General features: G+C 40.9%; 1 protein-coding gene across 4 annotated transcripts in view; it reads right to left on the bottom strand.

The window, feature by feature from the left end:
- Positions 1-2213: 2213 nt before the first annotated feature.
- CD47 (CD47 molecule) overlaps positions 2214-14301 on the bottom strand; it is a 71251-nt gene continuing 59163 nt past the window's right edge. For 2 of the 4 annotated variants that reach the window (XM_019525779.1, XM_019525782.1), the window contains 5 exons: positions 13465-13554; positions 11534-11565; positions 7765-7789; positions 7120-7147; positions 2214-4595 (listed from right to left, as the gene is read on the bottom strand). In XM_019525779.1, the coding sequence (XP_019381324.1) occupies positions 7122-7147; positions 7765-7789; positions 11534-11565; positions 13465-13554 (173 nt within the window). In that variant the 3' untranslated portion in view covers positions 2214-4595; positions 7120-7121. The remainder of the gene's footprint in view (positions 4596-7119; positions 7148-7764; positions 7790-11533; positions 11566-13464; positions 13555-14301) is intronic. The other 2 variants (XM_019525780.1, XM_019525781.1) reach the window with 2 other exon arrangements.

Here is a 14301-nt window from a genome sequence, read left to right as displayed (position 1 = left end):
CATCTGGAGGCATGACACTACTTGGCCTTAAGGCAAATAGGCCTACCCCTCCAACTGTGTCTGCTATGGGATGGCGTTCATTAATGGTATGTGTTGAGCTCCAGGGGGAGCAGGCACTACAGCTGCCACATGGAGGCATTGATGGGATGACTCCCAGTCACAGCAGATGGTTCTACCTTGGCAATCTTAAACTACAGTTCTACCGTGGCAGCATACATAGCTCCAGCTCAGCAAGCTCCTAGTAGGCTTACGTAGCCTGACATTTGTTTAGACAATCTGAACGTACTTACTGAACGTACGACAATCTGCACCTTTGTCTCCCTTAGTTTTGACAACAGCCACAGAGACTTTTGGAAGAGCCGGTTCTATTCAGACGGCAGGTCAAAGTACTCTCACCATCAAATGGATGTAGAGAAGATTTAGCTCAAATGAAATGAAGCTTAGGAAGATGCACCGGCAAATTAACTTTCTGACTCTGGTGAAGGTTACAGAGCCCCTGGGCAGTAATTTTGGATGAACACTTCAGGCACCTTATCTGGCTAAGTAATATAGAAAAGATCCACTGTGACTGCTTGGCTCTCGCCCACTATTCCACAGACAGATGAATAACAAACATCACCAACAGCTTCACTGGACATCCCTTTTAGGCTGAGAGGAGTAGGTTCAGATCTCACTGAGGGACCTTCACCAAGCCCTTCAGGACCCAGAGGGCATCTCAGCTTCATGCTCGGAAGGTGTCTCCCTCATCCACAGCCAGGCTTGAAAGGCACTAAGGTTAAGTCTGGCATGTGGGTCAACCTCTGCCACATGCACAGCCTCTCTGTGCCTGCCACTGACAATTGCATTACCATTTTAGTCTCAGCCTCAGTGACCCAGAATGGAGGGAAAAATTCATGAGCCTGGTCTCCCTTCATCCCATGATCAGTGTGCAAGACAGCACTCATAGATCAAACAAGAAAGTTTCATTCAGAACAGAGATATTCTTGTACAATAGGAAAACTTCTACTAGACATGCCAACTTGGCAAACTGGACCAGATTCTTTAACTAGTATGGTTGAGGAATATTTCTCTAACTGGTCTTCTCTTCTGGTGCACTGGGTTACTTACTGGAACTCAGGTATGCCGATGTTAGAATCCAGTTTGACCAACATCCACTAGACGAGAGCTGAGCTGTGTTTTCCAGCTGAAGTGTAGACCTCTTGGGAGCCAAATTTGAACCAGGAAGCTAACTTTTGCATTCCATCCTTGGAAGTAGGGCTAGTCTGGGTTCCCACTTCTGCTGCTCAGATTTGTTATGCATTTTACAACAGCAGTTCATTAAAAATATGTAATGTATCCTGGGGCAAAATCCAGAACTTGTCATCACATGCAGAGCAGGTGCCATCATTGCTAGGCTACGAAGTCATACGCCTCCTTTCTTGCTGTCCTGAATTGCTAACTCTTAGATATCCAGTGAGCTGCTTTTAACAGGCATAGAGGGGGATGGGACAGTTTACATATGGATAACTTCAAGGAAGATGTATTGATGCCACTGGGAAAATCCTCCTCTTTCTCAGAGACTTGCTTAACTAACATAGTTTAAAAGTTGCCTTTCCAAATAATTAGCACTCATTTAAATAATTAGAAGATTTAGTTTTAACGGACACCAGACTCCAGGGATACATGCTCAATGTTATAACCCAGGTGAGGGCTGCCAGCCCCTTTGTCAGGTGATTAATGTCTCTTACCAGATGGCCCATTGCTGTGCTGATGTTCAGACTTAAAACTTGTTTGTTGCATCTTTGTGCAGAATCATAAAGATTGAACTACCCTCCCATTATTAACTCTGTGGTGTGTGTAAAGCTTTTCTAATCACCTCCCTTGGCCGTTATCTCAGTACGGAGGCAAGGCAGCAGCTGAACAAGCTCCATGTTCAGAGCTCAGTCTAACATATAAGGAGCAAGTTACCTCCTCCCTGTCAAGTGGAATTTATAAGCTGTTTTGAGACATGTCCCAGGTCATACTCAAGAGTAATAAGATCTAAGCTACTTCTCTTGTAGTGATTTTACATTTGAGATAGAAATGTTTGTGGCAACTTACATTGTTTAAAGCACTTTTGCAATTTACACAGCTATTATGATAAAAGAAAAAAAAATAGATCAACACTCCTTGAAACAATTCCTTTCTGATGATGTTAAAACAGTTGATGTCTGTGGCAAGAAAAGACTCACAAAAACAATTTAAAATGGTTTTATTTTAAGTATTATATTAGCACAATATTTACAAAAATTATGCTTCATAAATAAAAATGTCTTTTTGGGTAAAGATTGCAAAGACTCAAAGTGTCAAATAGAGAGGATTTGGTTTAATATATACACAAAAATTGGAATCGCACAGTCATAAACAACTTTGGTTTTTAAATTACTGGTGGGGAAATGTTAATTAATTGACTTTCTGAAAATAACACACTTTTTAACTGGTACCTAACAGAAACCCAAAGCAGAGCCCTTACACACAGCAGCATGGTGGGTTTTTCACTTCCTAAAACAATTAGTGCACATGAACAGAACGAGGAACAGAGTCAGTTAAATAATCTGTTAAAAGAATTTGGCCTCACCACAACAGAGGCTACAAAACTTGTGATTCTGCTGCAGTCTGCCCTTCCACATACAAATAGCTTTACAATAACTAAGCATACCAGTTTGCTAAGACAAAACAATCACAACAGCATTCCGGTTTTCAAAGCTTACTAAAGCAGTGAACTGCAGAACTTGTAGCCTATAAATCACAAGAGGGAAATCCATAACTGAAGATGAGCTGGAAATGGCAGTGAAATCCCTGTACTGACTCCCATTAATGATCAAGTGTCTCCCAGATGTATATGGATTGCTACAATGATGGAGGCCAAACCAAAGCATTTGCATATGGATGTAAAACAAATGTATACAGATCCTTCAATGAAAAATGCTGCCCAGTCCTTAAACATGTACTCACATAAATAACTGTGACACATATGATTAATCTCACTGATATCCCAGGAGGGCTGCATCTTGGGTTTCCTTACAGCCTGTGCACTGGGATTATTTGTGTGTGAAGACTATAGGATCAGACTTCCCCAACCTGCTCAAGTTAATCCCATTTAAAGGAAGGTCCCTGTATCTATTTGCCACATGCCCCCGAGTCCTTGGAATGGATTTCTATAAAAGGCTCTACAATGTAAATATACCACCTGAATGTAATGCATCAACCAAACATTCTGGCTTTTAACCTTGTCAAACCACAGGGAACCTACAGAAATGTGCGTCTCAAAATTCTATTAAATGATGACATTTCATCAAACTGTCCTATAATGGCATAAACAGAGGCAATTGTTAAGAACTTTTAAACAAACTGTTCTCATGAGGGAGAAAGATGCTTTCTTATAAGTTATTCTGGGAAAACTGTTGAAATGGGTTAAAAAAGAGAAGGTCCCTTGAAATGCACAAATCATGAAGACCTGACTCTACATAACTTATAATTGATTCTTTATCTGTGACACTTGCATACATCAGCTGCTGCTACTTTTTACTTGAAACAGACTGTTTGTGAAAGACCAGTGGAATCACAAACTTATGAACTGTAATTTAGTTTCTGCTTCTACACGTGTACTCTTGGCAAAAAAAATCCAACTCTCTCTTTTGAAATGTGGCATTACTGCTAGAGAATGATTCTTATTCTTCTGAAGAAACATCAGTCAGTTTTAAAATTTCAGCTTGTTAAGAAAAAGCCTAAGATTTGTCCCAGTACCACACACTGTACAGTATGAACATTAAGGGCCACATTCAGCATGGGAATCAATAATCTGTAACTCCTGGGCTGAATCTGGCTCTAACAGTTGAGTACTACTGAATCAAACAATACAAAAAGAGGCACAGAAAACTCTCATTGGACTAAGAAATATTGCTCACCAAAGCACACGTGACTACTGTCTATACAGAGGAGTTACTAGCATGTGGGAGAAGGATGACTTGGATAGTCTTTTTTAAAAAAAGCTTGGGAATAAAGCTCTTGTTGATGTCATTGTGTGTGTGTAATTACAAGAACAATTTTTTCCTAATGTTTTGCTGAAAGTGGGAGGAGCAATATTTGTACGATAACCACCATCCCATTTATACTATAAAAGCATGAACTTACCTTGCCCATGCACACAAATAAAAATACTAATAGTTTAAATGCTATTACTGCCTTTGGGCCTGGTCTGGCCCACTCTCAAAGCAGTGACTGGTGATGGGTTTTTTGACAAGGATACCACTAACACTGGCACTATTGGGAGCATCTTGTGGTAGGCAAAGAGTACTTTTTGTATGCTCACACTTGCCCACCCAACACAAACCAAAAACAGAAAAGTATTAACTCATGTGGGTATACAACACATGTTTCTCTCTAAGCTGCTGTGACTATAAAATTACATCATGGAAATCATTTCAGCACTTTTTCCACACATGCAAAACAACTAGTTTCCTGATTTTCTTCTCTTTGAGCAGTGCATCGTCAAGGCCACGGTGTATGAACAAGTGTGTTTCTTTTCCACATATCACCATCTCTGTAGCAGATTCCATCACCTTCTACAAGTTATTCTGGAAACATAAATCACAGAACAGTAAGTTATTATACAAGAACATTCCAATTAGCAAGGTCATTTGTACTGCCTGTCAAAATTCATACATTAGCTATCTGATTTTTTCTTTACAGCAGGCAAGTTTTTTGCTTAGAAAAATGAGGGAAGGATGGCATAGTCTTGAGTTAGGTGGAGTACAGGCAGCTGCCATTCAGCTCCCTGAACAGCTCTGGCACTGTCTCAAGGTCTGATTTGTAAAAAGATCACTATTCTTCTCGCGGGGGGATTTTTAAAAGACAGAAATGGCAGTAAGACAACTAACTGTTTGCTTGAGTCACTGGGAATTGTGTTTCTCATTGACCTTCATAGCTTTAAAACGCTTCCCAATATCAGAAGGTTCTTAAATGTAGATGTTGTGAAGATTTCTGACATGCACAAATAGGATCCTGGGAGAAACCTAACAATGCCTTTTAACGTTATGTCCTAAAGTAGAATTCCAACTTTGGCTAGCAGGAGTGAAAGGCTATTGCACCGATTCTATTGCTCTTTGATTCAAATTTAATAACAGATTAAAAAAGAAAGCCAACGGAACAGAAATATTGTCTGTCTTTTTATATTAGGTCACTATCAAGGAAAAAATAAAAGTGTTAACAGCTGAAGGAGTTACAGACCCTTCCTCTGAGACTTCTACTCTCACTACCTTCAGTCATGCCAAATGACTGATGTAGAATTTATCACCCTAAGGAATGCTGGTTCCCTTATTCTTTGAACCACACTAACAGATGCATGTTGGTTTAGAAAACAGATCTTGTTGTGTAGTTGTGTGAATCACATAATAAGCATAGCAAAGGATGGAATGTACTATTAAATGAATGTAACTAGCATGCAAGACAGTTTTGAAGCCTGATTAAATTTTTTATCAGTAAAATAAGAGTTAGTTACAAATGTCACTGACTGATAGCTTCAATCCATGCTTTCCACATGTCATACACTATAAAATTGATTAGAAAAGCACTATACAAATTCAGAACTCCTTGGTTCCTTTTTTGGCTAGCAAGAGTGAATATTTTGATTAGGTAGTAGTAGGCTCAGGATTTGGCAGTCCTCTTGAACTTGTGCACAGTCTCCAGGAGCAGTAAAATATGCTTAGTGTCAACTACTAAAAATATGCTCGCTCATTGTCAAGTACTGCTCATATGGGTGGTGAATGAAAGAGAAGGGTAACAGATTAGCAGAAAAGTAAGAACACAAGACAACTATAGAAGGCCTGTATTTTCACATGAGGGGGCCTAAAAATAGCCCAGCCTTATTTTCAGAGGCGTCAGGCAGCCTCTTTTGTCAGGGGTAGCTGTAGATGGTCAGCATCTTTGAAAGTTGGGCCACATAGTTTAGGAGGTGTTTTGAAAATTTGGGTCCAAGAATCCCAGAGCACAGGCACAAGTAAACTCTATCTATCTGTGGAGAGTATGGCAAATCCACAAGTCCTAAAAAAATTCTCAACCGGAAGAAATCTTAAAATTGGACCAAGATGGTATAAAACGCCTGGTTCCATATCAAAGTTTCTGACTTACAAGGTCATAATTGTTTTTTCTTACTTACAAAAACAAGGCAACAGAAAATAGAATTCACTGTTAAGACTAAAATGTGAATTACGGTACTCATTTTTAAAAATAATACTAGTAAAAACAAATAGAAAACTAAAAATGTAAAAAGTGTTGCTTGAAAATTTTTCGCCTCAAAACTAAAACGAAATAATTCCTCACACATTCTCAAAATAAAAGCTTAGAATGGAAAAAATGGGTTTTTAAAAGGGACATTGCCAAATGTAGGAGTCATTTTAAAATGATTTTTGTAGTACTACTGTTCATAATCATTACAGCAGATTGGACAGTAAAACAGAAAATTTACATTTTTTTAACAGATTAATGTTTTACACTGCTCTCTGGATAGGTTACAGTCACTATTTAGATCTCATGTACTAGGTTGAGTTTTTTTGGTCAAGATGCTATAAGATGACTGAAAAATTAGGAAAATCATTTTGCAGCAAGTAAAATCCAATTATGTACAGAAGGGTTTAATCAAACCTGACTTTTGTTAACACGTACTGGCTCAGGGGCAAGAAGAGCTCCTTTGTGGTTTGTAATTTAACAACACCAACCCTCCTGGTGAGCGCTCTCAGCCTTTACATGTCTGGGTCTTGCCAAAGAGACCTCCAGCAAAACATGGAGGCTAAAACTGCACATTTCTCTTATTGCCAAGATAAAAACAGCAGGGAAAACTCCTAGTATTTTAAGACTTTTAGATTTCTATATGCAGCATTTTATAAAGAACAAAGAAAGAGTACAAACACTACCCCCCAAGCACATTTCTTCAGGTAATCTCTAGTATTTTAGTACAACGCAGTAACACTTTATCAAGGCTGGTACTTTTTTTTAAAAATCCATATCCTGAATTGCGTGTATGTAGTGATTTTTAACTTCCAAATTTCCAAGTATTAATAATAGTAAAAACCCCACTAAAGCCACAGGTAAAGTTCAACTCACCATCATTCCAACATCACTCCTTTCGCATCTTTAAAAGCCAAGTAAAGGATTAGTAATTAGCCAAGCAAGTTAGACATGTTTCACGATTAGTATTCAGATTAGTATTAAAGCAGATAATGAGTCAGTACTACTTCCCAGCATGCCAATTAATGAAGACATCTCAGGCGCCCTTTCCTCCACTGCAAAATTCCCCTGCTGCACCCAGGCACTATCAGAGCTTCTCACTACTGTAATGAAATCCTCCCTAACCAAACTACAGGGAGAAGAAGTAATATGAATTGGAATGAGAAGTTTTGCCTCAGACCACTCTGAAGGCTCCTACTTATCCCCTAAAATGCCCCCATGAGGAGTATTGGCTGAACCACAGATTTCACAAAGGGACATCCCTTTTCCTCTTGGCAAAGCAGACAGGGTAGAAAGCAATATTTTAGGAAGCAATGCCAACAGCTAGTAGGTATAAACTGCCCAAAGTTGCAGGCATTTCCCCGACTCAGGAACCAGTTCTTACTGACTCAGGAAGCTGAACATTTTGAAACACCCTTCCCACATGTGACAGAGCTAAGTTTAACAACTATGCTTCTGACCCATCTTCAAAAGGCCTCACATAACCCCCTTTATTAAACGTAAGATTTTTTCACCACCTACCATTAAGTGGTTCTTCTACAGATTTCTGCAAAATATTTAAAAATATATATATGTATAAAAAGCCTTCATGTCTATTTTTGGCTCGCCACAGTTAAATTACTCTAATTGACATATACAGTAAGTAGTGATTCTACAAAATGAAAGAAGAAGCTGAAAGTTAATATGATCAACAACCAGGGTTATGGGGAAGAGGGGAATCAGTCTGTCAAGACCAGCTTTATCTTCATGTTATTCCTGCCCCACAAGAAATCTCATTTTCCTCTCAAGAGATTTTGAAATGGCAACAAGTATGCAGACACTACTTCTAAAAAGTGAAATGGCAACTGCTGCTTCGCTTTTTCTTCAGTTTTCCTTCAATTTTGTTAAGGATGCAGAAAGCAAGCAGCACCAAAGTTAAATCAAGCAGAGAGTATCATCTCCTCAGGAGAGATTCCAAACATGTATGCATTTAATCTGGAAGAAACTAGCCCAAGGCAGAAATAACATGGAAAAATAGGAAAGGATTAACGTGTCTGAAACAAACAGCTCCCACCCCTCCCATTCAGAATGGCTCCCGTTCAGTCAAAGAACTGGTTTAAAATTTTGTTCCACGAACAATACGAAGTGGAGTCATCTGATAGCAAGGTTACCTCAACCACTAGATTACACAGAATAAAAGCTTTGATTTGAATGGAAACTGACTGTCCATTTATAAATCTCTTCAAACCACAGCAATACTTTCTGAATGCCCCTCCAGGGAGATGGACAACATATAAACAGTCCAGATGTTCACCCTGCCTTTGTTTCCTCCCGTCTTCCCACCAGTTTTGTCCCCCACGTGTTTGCAGGCACAGATTACTACCTGGATCAGATTACTACCTGGATCAATGGTTGTCTACCTTTTCAAATTCAAGGCACCCATTGTTCAGCTCAAGGCACCCCCTCCAAAAATGCCAGCACTTACTTTTCACCCACTTTTTGACTGTAGAAAAATACTACGGGAATTCTTCTGTAGCAAAGACTTCAGAAAGACCATACCAAGTCAGGATGTTTTTAACACTGTGTTCTTATTTGAAATTTCTGAGCATTTATAGATGTGCTTGGTGGGAAGGAATTTTTAAAGGGCCCTGGTGTCCCACTAATTAAAGCGCCCCAAGTGTCATGTCTATGTGTCCCCACACTGAAAACCGGTGGTGGGTACATTTTAACTAAAGCTCATTGAGCAAGCTTTAGTTAAAATGTCCCCTCTGCCATTTTCAGTGTGAGGATGCTGATGCCCATGATGCTGGAGTCTGTTTTGACACGCTGTAATTGCAGCACGTCGGAGCAGCCTCAATGCACGTGTATAGGCACCCTCTGAGTTTATCTTGTGAATCACATTTGCACATACAACAGCACTAAAATTACATGGCACCCCATGGCATCCCAGCTGAGAATCACTAACCTAGACCCTACACTGCAGTACTATCTAGTAAACTGTTGTGGGATACAGGTAAATATCCAGTGCAGAAAGATCCAAAAATGAAAGACTGATTGCAAATTGCTTAAGAAAAAGGAGGCAGCTTTTCAGAGACTAACCCTGCAATTAGTTTTCAAGCTTTTGGGTTTTTTTGGATTTCATTCTGAACTTCAGCACAATATCCAAATTGGGCCATGCTTTTAAATAACTAAGGCCCCTTCTACAGATATTGCACAATTAATTGGTCAACTGCAATTAACTGAAACTAGTTATATGTGCAAAGTACCCATCATCCCATAAAATGGTCCAGCTAACTATAAATAAGACAGACCTCAAAAATGTGTACCAATTTGATAGCTGGTTGCTATCCAGCATTAAATGTGCACATTAAGCAGGGTCTCCCTTGCAGCAGGGAGTCCCATCAGCTGACTGGGCTGTGGGTTGTGGTGCACAAGGCAAGGGAGCAGCAGACAGAGAGGGCAGGATATGCCTGAGCCCCTCTCTCCATGCCAGGCAGGAATGATGGCTGAGGCCAGCTAGGCAATCCAGCTCCATTGTGCGGGACTCCCCGTGGCTGGGAAAGTGACAGCTGCTGGGGGAAGTGGTAGTGAGTGGGATGGGGAAGCTACAGCTGGGGGCTACAGCTCCCAGCTGCCTTCCACCTGGCTGGCACGATCAGCAGCTACCTGTGGGCAGCTGAGGGGATAGAAGACAGCCAGAGCAGGGGCCAGGGCAGATGCAGGCAGGAGCATGGGGTGGTTAGAGGCAGAAGTGCAGGGTGAACTGCCCCGGGTAGGTGTGGGAAGGGCTCAGCCCAATGCAAAGTTCCAAGGAGCAGCCGCAGGCTGGTGGGGTGGACTGCACCTACACCACCCGGGCAAGCTCTGCCCCTTCCCTCCCTATCCACCCTGGCCAGCTTCCAGGACCTAGTGCTTGGGCAGCCCGCCACATGAACACATACAGCCTGCCCTACACACCAACAACCCAACCACATACTCTATAATACCCACCCACACCACAATACCCACACCCCACTATATCAACACAAATATACCCCATACCCCTGCAAGACACACCCTACCATATCCACATGCACACCCCCCAGAACCAGATGGAGGGCAAGTGTTCCCAGTCAAGGGATGGATCCTCTCATGTCAGGGTCCACATGATGGGGACAAGAGATTCTGGAATCAACATGGCAGCGAGTAGGGCAAGGTTTGGTGTTGGGTGGGTGGGCTCTCTCATGTCATGGACCATGTGGCAGGGCAGGATTTCTAGTTCCAAGATAACAAGTCTCCCTCCCCAGAGGAGTACTTCCAGAGCAAGGGGAGGGAGTTCTGATGGCAAAGGTCAGGGATTAGAGGTGGGACTTCCAATCCCAAAATGGTAACCAGGACCCGTCAAGGGGTGGGGCTTAGCAGTTTCATAAGGGGTGCACCCTTGCAGTTCTCGACAGCTCACCAAAAGTCATTAAGTGGCCCTCTAGCCAAAATAATTGCCCATCCCTGGTTTAACCCCTACTTGCTATTTTCTTGTTGCATGATTGGCCTGCCAGAGTTGTGCCCCTTTAACTTGGTCTTGGAAAACTAAAAAAAATAGCCAGTTCACAAACATTCACCTACAGGCAATGCTGCACAGGGCTATAACAACTGCAGATTTAAAATGCCATTGGCTTGTAACACCAAGACTACATCCTCCAATAATAAGAAATGACATTTATTCTGTGTGATCTAAAAACAGTAACCCTGCTTTCAGATAGATTTTTCACTCTCCTGTTCTTAAATACTTTTGTTAATGACATTAATATTATACCTTTTATAATCTTTATAATGTCACTAGTGTTGGAAAAAAAACTAAGCAAAAAAATTGAAATTTAGGATTTTTTAAACAAGTCATTTAATGGAGAATTGCTGTTTATAAAGTCTTTGAAACACATACTTCTAAAAAAATAACTGAAGGTCTCTATCAATCAACACAAGAAGTATAGAATGGCAAAAAGAACCACAATCTCTCATGGACTCCCAGCTATGACATGGTCCTTCTAACCTGCAGTTGGGTAGATGGTTCTGTCTCCATGCCCACTTCAGTTCTCAGCCTGTCATGTACATTACCCACATGGGATTCAATTACTGTGGTTGGTCTAGACATATTAGGAACAGGGCTAAGGCCACCAATTCACTTAACACAGACCATTGGACAGCTGTCATATAGCAGTAACTTTTGCTTGCTACCAACCTGGACTGAATTCGAACTAGCGGAGAAAGGCTCAGTATCTCACTACCAATCCCCTGAGCCATCTAGTCACCCCAAATTTATTAATTTTAAGCTTACCCTTGGAGGTTGATGATCTTTCGTGTTGGAACCTAAAATTCAAATGAATTCAACATTTAAGTCAAGAAAAATGATCTACCAATTACAAAATTCAGAGGAAAACAAATGAAAATGAATTATAGTCTCAGCTCTGCTTATTCAGAACAACTTTCAACAATCTTTGAACTTTATGGGACTGCACTTTGTCTGTACAGAAACTATGCTTCATGTGTTGAATTCAGCTAAAGTAATTGAAGATTCATAAATAAAACAGGTACTACTGTAGTATGAAAATTTTGCATGGACAGATAGGGAGCTGTGCTTAATAATGATACATTTTCTATTGGTTTGGCCAACTACTGCATGAATCTGTCAATAAAATTCACCCAACCACCTCCCTAAACCTTGTTAGTAAGATTCACTCAGGTAGTCTAGTGACATCAAACCATAAGAGAAAGGCTAACCAAGTCAGACCACTGCTACCCAGCTTCAGAATAATTCTACTTGTAGGTATGCAAAGGCAATTTCCAGCAAAGTCAACAGATATTGCCTGTGTCACTGTTTGAAAGCTAGACTCAGACTGTCACTTTTGGTCTGAGTGAATGCCTTCAGAAGTTACGCTGGATGCCTTCTCTTCTCCTTGCATGGACTCCTATGTTTCTTCTCTTTTAGGCCATGTCCAGGGGAAGAGCACCCTGGATCAGCTGCAGGTACTTAACAGTTCACACTGGAGCATGCCTCAGTACCCTCACCAGCACCTTCCTGTTGGGAGCCTGTGACCAGCTGGCTCTCTCAAACCAAAGTAGTTATTTTCTCCTACTGTTGACACAGAAATATGAGAGAATAGGATTTTAACACAAAATATATAAATGCAGCGCTCTCACACTAAGCTCTAAACCCCCACACTTCCACATGGAACTTGCCCTTGTAGATGCTGCTGCATCAAGCTTTTCTGTCAGTTGTCAGTGGGTTCTCCACACCCTTTCCACTCTATTTACAGGAGTGACTTTTTAACTATTTGAAGTCCTTTTCATCTTTCAGCTCCCAGCCAAGGCAAAATAAGTCTTGTAACTTTGACTGAAGCTGAGAAGTAGCAATTTCTCAGCTAATAACTTAGGCACTGCAGTTTTTCCACAGTCCTCCTATTAAAGTAAAACCAAGTCTTTTAGTCTTATGCAGTATTTAATAGTTAATGATCAGCGTCAGCCTCAGTCTTTTACAGCCTGCATATATTCAAGAGCAGAATACATTCCAGAAGTACATCTATTAATACACAAGGGGGAAAAAGCAGTTTTTCTCTCATGCCAACGCTAAAATCTCCTTCTGCATCTATGTACTAACATTCCATGTGAATCATTTTAGATATTCATGTCTTAATGCACCCTTTGGTCTATTACCTCAATAAGTTTGCTCCCTATACCCCATGTTCCAAAAGTGCATAAGGTAAGGCATTTTTCTGACCCCATTAACTTGATACCAGTACTGCATGGGAAGATTAATCCGGGAAATAAGACTGGAATTTAAAAAAAAACTAAAAGAAAAAAGAAAGCACACATACACACACACAGTGCCAGATACTGCCACAAAATAAGTTCTATAATTATCTTGCTGGCCACCAACTTCCTTGGCAGCTTGGCTTTGTATAACACATGTGAATCATAATACTCACTTGAGAAAATATTCAGAGTATTTACCATTCAACAGGGGAAAGGACTTTGCAGAGGAAGGGTGCCACAGAGAAGAGGGAAACGGGCAAAAAGAGAAAAGCAAGACCTCTACTCAGTGTACAGGCCCTGTATCTTTTTTTAAAACAATGCAACTTAGCAGACCACATGCTGTTTTTAACCCTTACATGCACCTGCAAAACATCTAAATTTAGAGATGTGTTCTTTTTCTTGACATTCTCATTCAAATACTAGAAAAATTAAGGTAAAATATTCATTTCTACTTACCAATACAAACATAAGCCAAGGAAATCAATGCTGCAAAGGCCATAATGGCTAAGCCAGCAATCACAACAGAACCCTGTGCTGGAGGACAAGCTGTTGAAAACGAAAGAAAACACTTAATGTTTATTTTGAATGGTGGAAAGCCACATATAAGATGGCTTTCCTTATTGAATTTCTTGTTTATAACCTGATCCTTCCTTTTCAGCTGGTTAAAATCAATGACTTAATTTATCTGCTTGACAGGTATGCAAAAATCCTTTGTAATCTCAGGAAGATGTCCATAAACATATAAAATCATTGTACACAGATCTGTTCCGTGCTCCTTTAGTTGTCATATTAATATTCTACAGTCATTATCTGTAATTACCATACTTACTCAAATCTAAGATTAGGTTTCTGCCCCAACCAGCATGGAGGGGGAGGGGAGGGAAGAAGCAGATGTTCCTTACCTTAGTTCTGTGTCCAAAGTAGCAGGGGATGGGGCAGACAGCTAGTGCAGCTCTGACTCTGGCCCTGAGCCTGGGTCAGAGCCACTCAGACCCAAAACATCTGCCTACCCCATTCGTCTCTGCAGCTTTTGCTCCCCATTCCTCTGCCCCTTTCCCTCCCTTGCTGTCAAGCTCAGCTCTGGCTCGGGCTGCATTCTCTCTTGGGCATAGAGCACATGGAAACTCTGTCCCCTGTGTGGGCAATTAGCAGCACCAATACTTCTGTGTAGTCCAGCAGGAGCCGTGATTCCACATGCTGTGATCCATAACTCATGAGCGAATACAGCCTGATTTTCATCTGCAAGTATGGAGGTGGGGGGGGGGTGCAGGTGGCAGGGGCAGGAAAGCTGCA

Source organism: Gavialis gangeticus, unplaced genomic scaffold, assembly GCF_001723915.1.
Source record: "Gavialis gangeticus isolate Ggan-Ray unplaced genomic scaffold, GavGan_comp1, whole genome shotgun sequence".
Classification (NCBI taxonomy): Eukaryota; Metazoa; Chordata; order Crocodylia; family Gavialidae; genus Gavialis; species Gavialis gangeticus.
This window is presented reverse-complemented; position numbering and strand designations above follow the sequence as displayed.